Genomic DNA, 8,599 nt, shown 5'->3' with positions numbered 1-8,599 from the left:
CCAGAGTGAGATAATCACTCGCAAGCCTTGTTCCCTCTCAACTGTAAAATGGTAAGCACTAGCAAATAGTTGTGATAAATGAGCCGCCACTCAATCGAGATGTCTAGAATCATCATTGCATACTGATCTGAACACCTCTGCTCTCATCCAACAGACACTACTGGAGTTATATTAGTAGAATCACTGTGAAACGAGAAAAAAACCAAGTTGAATGGATTTTTACTCCACTGTAGTACTCCAGAGAGAGCAAAAAGAACCGACACAACCAAGTCTTGGTATTTTTTTAGGAATTTGTTTGATACTGGCGATATACGATACCACAGAACCACTTTCACGATGATGTTTCCATGAAAACAGTCATTCAAACATTGTCTTTTCCGAGCCTGCAGTCCACCTTCATTCCGGATCGCCATATTTGGCAGCGAGAAGAGGAAGCAATCCGTAATCGATACATGGCGATGCTCAGAGACAGGATTGCACTCCAATTAATGTTGACTGGGGTTGAAATAGGTTGAGCTGAGGATACCATGTCATGATTGGACATGGCAGTACCCAATTGGCCTCTGATTCGTTTTCGAATGGCCAAGTATTACTACGTACGATCCGTCAAATACTAGCCACATTTCCCTGATGGTTAGTTTAGACTGCCCTTCTGATCGATTCGAGCCCAGCGATATAGGCTCCAATCTCGCAAGTGAAAACTCATTCGGATTCAGGGAAACCCCCCCCCCCCCCCCCACGTTGTTACCAGAATCGCAACCCTGACACCCCTCTCGAAGCATGCGGCCTGGATGATCGACCATTTTTTACACATTGCCGTCGAGAAGAAATCCGCAAGCAGCATAGAAGCCTTCCATCAGGGACAATTCGTGCATTCACCTGAACTTTGAGCTGCGTCTCAGCCTCATCTATGCCACAGGAACGCCCAAAAACTTCATTTTGATAGCCACGAGAAAACCTTCATCTATTGCCAACCCTTCGAACGCGCCATGATATCCTGATCAATTCATCAGCAAACCTGATTGATAGCTTGCGGGCCAGGAAACTAATGCAGTGTGTCAGACCTAGCCTAAACAAATTGCGTTTCCATCATCAGCTCATGGCGTCTTGCTATCGTCATGCAGTTCTCAAAGCTCCCTACTCATCAGGGTCCCTCGCTTATGAGTCTCTGTAGTCATTGACAAAGTATAAGTTGGCCCTTCGCAGGTCAGCAAGGAACAGTCTGCAAAACAAATCATTATCGTCTCAGTATTCAAGCCAAGTTGCAACCATTCCATCATGCCTTTCAGCAAGATCCTTTTGGCGGCCATCGCCTTAATGGCACGGCTTGTCCATGCTGAGGATGCTGCCCGGGAGCTTCAACTCTCCCAGAGCCCTCCCAGAACTGTGACTGGAGCGCAAGGCTGCTACACGGACTTCGGTCCGTCGTGGCGCGGCAGCGTTCCGACATTCTCCCGCCTTTACTCATACACGTTTCCCGTCACCGAGTACACCTACACCACGCCAACGACCAGCACCGTGACCGTCACACCCACCATCTCCGACAAGGCTGTTGCAACAACTACGTCAACCGTCACTACGACTACGCACGTCTCATCTGTCACTACCGCTACTGTCCGGGCCCCGGCGAGGTTTACTCCCCTTGCCTCCGTCGTTGCCAGAGCGGGCGGTGCCTCCGCCCTCAAGGACACCATAGATGAAGCTCAAGCCGAACAGGGAGATGGCGAGAACAGCTTCAGTCTCAGTGTCGACGAGGAAGGAAAATTCATAGCCAGGCCCTTCCTCTGGCCGCAGGCGGTTGTCTGCGAGAAGGTCGTCCGCATCTTCACGACCACCACGACAACTATCACGGCTACCTGGGCCGCCACCACGACCACCACACTCCCCGGACCAACCGTGCAGACCACTGTTACAACGACGACCACACAGACTTCCACAGTCACTGACGTCGCCGCCAACCCCACGCAGACCATCTACGAGGCCTGCCAAGCCAACAACCTGCAGGCCTACCGCGGCCAGCCGCGGTCGTACTTCGTCGAAGCTGTGCACAGCTGGCTCACCACCCGCGAGGAGCGCCGCGCGAGTAGCCCCGAGGGCTGCTGCATCGCATGCCAGACGACGTCCGACTGCGGCGGCAGCCTGTACCATATCCTCACCAGGACGTGCTACATCTTCAAGTCTGGGGGTAACCGCAGACAGTGCAGATCTCCAGGTGAGCTGCGATCCACTACGAGCATCACCACCGGAGGCGTCTTCTGGGCCAGTAACGGTGGGTGTGCATCGTGGAGACTTTCGGCCAAGGAACCGGGGTCCTCGACGGAGGTCTAGGTTTTCGGGGTCATGTCTATTTGATAATAGATCCTGGAGTATTGTATTGCGCAGTTAACGTTGTCACATAAGTTTAAATTCGAGGTGAGAATGAATCGGAATACAAAGACTTGAAGCATTGTTGTAATTCCCCGTGAGGTCCAACCAGGACTGCCCCGGAGCATCTGCCCTTGACAATGCCCGATCCGGGAGGTGGAGATCGGGGGGGCCGTGCGGAACGCACACTTAAGATACCTAGGTAGGTACACTGCATAATGTCAGGCAGTGAGAGGCCCCGACAACATCTACCAAGCATCATCGTCATCATCCATATGGTTTCATGTCGGCTGACCAGCTCTTCAAACTTGCAGCGCCCGAAATAAGTTCCGGGAGTCGCAAAAATATTGTGTATGTTAAAGCTGCGAACAAGTGAACCCCCATGGTCACCCTAATCAAGAGGGTGGGAAAAGGTTACGATGTACTCTGGCAGCCATCTCTTGGCCCGAACGAGCGACCAGAAAATCGGCATCGGTTCAAGTCGAGTCGAATCGAATCAAAGCCTAAACATGCCGCCGCGTCACAACGTTCGAGTTCATTAACCGTGTACTATCTCCTTCATAAGTACAACCCCCCCTCCCCCTTCACCATTCTTCAGCGGTATCGACTGACTTGGAGTACACATAGCTTCGAGAATACGTACTGCTGCCTTTCTGTCCCGTCGTAGACCACGACGATGTTGTGTTTGGCATTTCATCAACGTGACGGTCAGGCATAGAGCGAAGACAAAAACGTCGATCACGAAAATGGGAACGAACCCGAAGTCCATTTTCTTTCTGGCCTAGAGACTGCTAAAGCTTACTCTAAAGGTAAGAATCCTGTTGTTTTAATGACAGTTGTGAGTGGCTGCCAGTTGCTCATGTTTGTGGCTCTAGCTGAGGCTTCAAATGCATGGCCCGGCCGTTCCTCTCGTCGTCCAAACCAGCTGCACGACGTCAAGTCCAATTCGTAAAAAATGGGGGCGACGAGTACATCGGAACCGGCCCCGTAGGAATCCTCACTGTTGAACGCCCCCCCAGACAAGAGCGACGAGCCAGTACATGAAATAACAACAGCCCACCAGCCATGGCGACTTCCAGGGGTTCGTCAGCAGGCAGCCGTTTAGGAGAATTTTGAGCGGCTAAGTACGGGACGGTGGACAAAGTCGGTTGCCAGTGGCCACACAGATGCCAGATGAGATGCCAGCAAGATGGATTACGCCTTACCCGCCACCCCCATTCAACCTCGTTGTCAGGAGTTAGGACCAAGGACCGGTCTTTTGGGGCGCAATCGTGCGATCAAGCTAAAGTGCTTGACGTGCCGATTCGTCTCTCCCGCTCTCCACTATTGAGCGATCGACAATCCTACGCTTCCTTCGAAGTACAGCCCCGGCGACTGCATCATTCGCAGTTCTTTTTACTTCGTCCACAGCAGAATGCCTGTATTGTTGCTCGCCTTATGGGTATACACACCTCAGATCGGGGCGCTTCATGACGACGCCATAACGGACAACGCTACAAGCCAAAGAAACACTCAGCGTAAGCGCCGAGCCAACCCAACAGAACATAGGTAACACCAGTTAACAAATAGAAGCAGATGATGTTGAGCGCGCCTCGCGCGTCTGGGTCGCTCGACAGCGAATCGTCACCAACCCGTGGTAGCAATGTCCCGCGTTGTCGAATGGATTGCGAGAGATCGAACCACACCGCGGACCCCAAGCCCCTGGATCTGGGTCTCGCTCGTCTCCCCCCCTGTCGTGTGTGACTTTCTATTATTACAGTACTGCACGTCCAGCTTGGCCCCTCGCCACGCGCTTGACAGCGCCTCCCTCCAACCCCCGTCGCTGCATTCATTTCCTGGGACTTTGATTGCTCTTGGCAATACTCTGTACTGTTAGGCATTTTCTGAATCTGGCTGGCCCTGATCCGCCCACGAGTTCTCCAGCGTCTCCACGGCGCGCGGCATATGGGCCCGCAACAACCCCCCCCTGCGATGTCATTTCAATAGGATCCAGGGCAACCATGCGGTCGCAGGCCAGGGAATGGTCAAAAAAACATTACCCGTCCTCTCTGCAGCGGAACCCGGCGTTCAATCTGTCCGTTGTCGTCACCCCCCCCCCCCCCCCCCCCCCTTCTTCAGCCCTGTCACCGACCGACGACGACTCAGACTCAGACTCGAAGACAACCACGAGGCCGCGACCGCACCCACGATGGCGGAACTAGACCCGAATGCGTGGTACCGCCTCTCGGAGACGCGCGTCGACAATAGCACCGGACCCTTCACCCTCAACCTCAGCCTTCGAGATGTTGGCCTGCGAGTCCATCCCATCGCCGACGACGCCGCCGCCGCCTGGCAGTTTCAACCATTCGGCGACGTCAAAGGTCGCTATCTCATGCGTCTCGACCAGGCCGGTGTGAAGCAGCAGCTGGGGGTGTGCTACGATGCAAAAGAGCCCGCTGTCGGCGCTACCGTGGCGTGCCTACAGGAGTCGTCCGTTGACGACTCTCAGATCTGGGAGATAACGACATGGAATGGAAAGCCCGAGGAATACAAGTTTGTCAACGTCGCCAACGGGACCAGCTACGTGCTCGATGTACACCCCAAGGCCAATTTGTTTATGAACAAGGACGTCGAGGGCTTGGCAGGCGTGACGGAGACGCAGCCTGCGCAGCACTGGGTCATGTCGAGCGTCAGCGCCGTTAACGATGGAGCTTACTCGACGATTTACTCAGGCAACGTGGCGGTGAGCACGAACTCGGCGACACTCTCTGCTGCTTTGACGACCTCGACCGCGAGAACTACATCTACCCCGACGACCCCGACCGCATCCGCCGGCGCAGCGAGCACACCTACTGTTACCCCAATGTCAACTTCTGTGGGCATCTCTCCTGCCGCCGGGGCGGGGATAGGCGTCGGGGTTGCGATAGGGGTCGTGGGCTTGATCGGAGCTATCGCCTTCTTTTGGTGGCGCCGCCAACGACCTGCTACGGCCCAGTATAGCGAAGTGGAGGCGAAGAACAGCGGTAGCCCCGGGATGGGATCTTCCTCAGCGACCGAGTCTCTGGCAGCCGAGTCTCCGGCAGGCGGGAGCTACGCACTGCCCTACGGGGTACAGCCCGCCGATGCAAGCTATCCCGGATATTCCGGAAGGTCTTCCGCGACCATGAGTTACCCGGTTAGGGGTGGAGGAGGGTCACCATCGACAATGAGCTATCCGGTCCCTGTTACCGCCTCGTCTCCGTCCGAGTCCCGCAGCCTCCGGTCGTGGCCGCAAAATGTGTCGGTGAGCGGGCTCGCCGTGCCTGCGACGGTGCCTCGCCATCAGTTCGACCACCCCAGCATACACAACGAGTTTGCGCCAGCCGCGCCCAGCCCGTCATTTGAATCAATATCACGCTTTGGGTTCTCAACAAACGATTCGTCACAAGCCAACTCTACAACAAACCTAAACGATCCAGACCCGCTTCCGAGCGCACACGAGCTGGAAGTGGCCGTGCGGGATGTACCTAGACGTCAGCATGAACTCGGCGATTTTCATCATGGGCCGGAAACCTTTGATATCAGTCCTGAGACGCAACCGGTACCGGCGTCCATACCGGCCCCCCACGCCGAGCTGGGTGCCTTCCAGCATGGTCCCGACACCTTTGCGCAGAGCCACGAAGCCAAGATGCTCGGAGCCCCTACTGCGGAGCTCGGAGCGTACCACCACGGCCCTGATACCTTCGAGGGTGGGCATGAGGACAAAATGCTTGGTGGCTTTTCTCCGGGGGCGGAGAAGTATCAACGTGAACGGGAAGACAAGGTGTTGGGGAGCTTCCACGACCTGATGAACATGGCGCCCGCCGGACGAAGCGATCGGCAAACCGGCCCATCGGATGCCGCCGGGTGGCAGGCATATGAGATGCAGTCGATTCGACCACGGTAACACTACGCCCAGGCGTTGACGACAGCCATGATCTTCATGATCAAAAAGACACAAAGGCCTAGATACCCCCTGGGCGGAGGGGCTGAGGAAACTCAATGATACCCACGTGAAGGTCCGCCTACCTTTGCTTCACATCCCATTTATACAAGTCGGAAGACAATTCGTCACGACTTCCGTTGCATCCATCTGTGTGTATTGTGTCTATGACACAAAACTGCATGCTCCAGCCCTCATGACTCTTTTACAGCTAGTTCCAGATGCCCTCCAATGTTGGGCGCCGACGGCGCAACTTCTATTTACGAGCAGGTGAATCCAACTCAGAACGGTACACCTCAGACATGCCTCGCACCACAACGGCAGGATGGACGCAAGCCAGTTAGTTGGCCCGCATCCCCAGGGGATACTCTAAGGATAATAGGGGTATCCAAACACACGACATCCGATTTAATCAGATGCTTGGCGAGCCAGGCAGGGGAGAACAAACCACAGCTCATATGGCCATGCGGCTTTGACTCGGATGTATCTTCACCTAGACATAACTCTATACTTAGAACAGTTCTAATCAACGATTTATGACAGTACCAGTCTCCTTCCATCTTCGTAAGCTCTCGGCATGTTACGCCGCCCATTGATTACCATTCGCAGTAACAATGTAGTCGCTAACCGCCTTGAAACTGCCGAAACTGGAAGAAATGGGCAACAGTCACGATAAACCAGTCGAGGAGGCCCGGTCTTGTTTGGCCTGCAAACTTGAACAAACGCAAAGTTCTTCAAGTTGCTCGTGTGAGCAACCCTTCGCAGTGATCACAACACCCACCCGCACTGGAGTCGTTTGGCTGCTTTGGCCGACGCCAAATCACATTGGACGGGGTCTCCAAGAAGGGGTTGCCCTGTGTGCGACCAAGTCGACATGCCAATGCGAACGATGCGAGGCCCTTTGATGCCCATTCGGCAAACTAGGTGTTCGTCAAGCAAGACCTAGATCCTTTTAAGGTGAATGTCTACGACTTGCGTTCTGCTTTGAGACCGAGCACCGACATGGAGAGATGGCCGCGGACAGTGTTTGGCTCACCGACTGAGCCCTATGGCCAGGGACAGGCCGACGGCGTGAACGACATCAATCACTTGCTAGAAGCCTACCGGCAGCTCTACCTTCCGACCAACCGCATCTTAGATAGCACAAATAAGAGCTAGCGAGTGTTTCCAATCCCTCATATGTTCCTCGAGCCGCTTCGTGAGTCCAGACCGAGGGTGGCGGCCTCTCAACGACTGTACGAACGATGTGGCGGGACCAGAGTCCCTTTGGCCGACCAGCGTGCCCCCCCCTTGAGGGCCCCATTCACTGCTGTAGACCTCCATCGCTGTAGCCTGAGGTCGTGGACCCAAAACCAATAAGTGACGTTTTTACGACGCATGTCAGCTTCCGCGACAACGAGTCGGCTCCTCGTGTCGCCATGTGCAAACACGCTCGGTGCGACTCAATGCAGACAGGAATCAGTGTTCAAGGACCCACGGATGGTGCCCAGCGACTTCCCGTCAGAGAGTTTCAACCCGGCATCGACATAACCGCATCTCACATTGTACGGAGCAGCCCCGGGCAGATCCCGAAAAACACGGGGCGGAGGTGCTGCACCCAACGATGATGGTCCGGTCCCGACTTTCGTCCCCACCTGCGACTTTGTTATGACGGGGTTCGACGACGATATCCAATATACCGGCCCGACACTCAGAGCGGAAAGACTGGACCAATGAGTTATTGGCACCGAGGTATATCTCCGTGACGGAGGATATGTACAGCCACCTCGGCCGGAGCCAGAGAATTATTTGAAAACATGCCGGAAGCAATTTGTCCAAGCCTGGCTATCCCGTCATTGTCGACAAGGCTATTAATACCACCCGCAGCCACATTCATGCGCCTCTGACGGAACGCAGCGCGTAGTTACAGAGGGAATCAGATATCTTGATGACCAGGTCTGGCACGACACCCAGCTGGCACTTTCGCTAGGAGGACATTGCTCTATCGAAGAAATTAGTGACCTTGATACATCTCGGTACACTGCAGTCACGCGGGCGGTTCTCGGCCCTGCAGGCTGCTTTCTTGAAACTGAGGGACGAGAATATTGAGTCCCCTGTGACGAGTTAGACCACTACGCAGTCAGAGGTTTTGTCTGAATCTTTGCTACGCATCACGACCGCAGACGGCAGCACCAACACCGTTTTTTCTACCGAACAAACCTCTACCCTCGGAGCACAATCGCAACCGCAAACGAAGGCAATGTCCCTACAGCGTGAGACGCAAGTCGTTGTGATTGCAATGTTGGAAAATCAGAT

General features: G+C 54.7%; 2 protein-coding genes across 2 annotated transcripts; both read left to right on the top strand.

Annotated features, from left to right (window-relative positions):
- Positions 1-1,278: 1,278 nt before the first annotated feature.
- On the top strand, positions 1,279-2,328 carry CH63R_04097 (uncharacterized protein; the record flags this gene model as incomplete). The annotated part of the gene is made up of 1 exon (XM_018299072.1): positions 1,279-2,328. One exon carries the CDS (start codon positions 1,279-1,281, stop codon positions 2,326-2,328), a length of 1,050 nt encoding a protein of 349 aa, XP_018160318.1.
- A 2,224-nt stretch (positions 2,329-4,552) lies between these two features.
- Positions 4,553-6,268, top strand: CH63R_04096 (Transmembrane alpha-helix domain-containing protein; the record flags this gene model as incomplete). The annotated part of the gene is made up of 1 exon (XM_018299071.1): positions 4,553-6,268. One exon carries the CDS (start codon positions 4,553-4,555, stop codon positions 6,266-6,268), a length of 1,716 nt encoding a protein of 571 aa, XP_018160317.1.
- Positions 6,269-8,599: the final 2,331 nt, after the last annotated feature.

Source organism: Colletotrichum higginsianum, chromosome 3 (assembly GCF_001672515.1).
Source record: "Colletotrichum higginsianum IMI 349063 chromosome 3, whole genome shotgun sequence".
Lineage (NCBI taxonomy): Eukaryota > Fungi > Ascomycota > Sordariomycetes > Glomerellales > Glomerellaceae > Colletotrichum > Colletotrichum higginsianum.
Note: the sequence above shows the minus strand (reverse complement) of the source record. Positions and strands in the feature narration are given on the sequence as shown.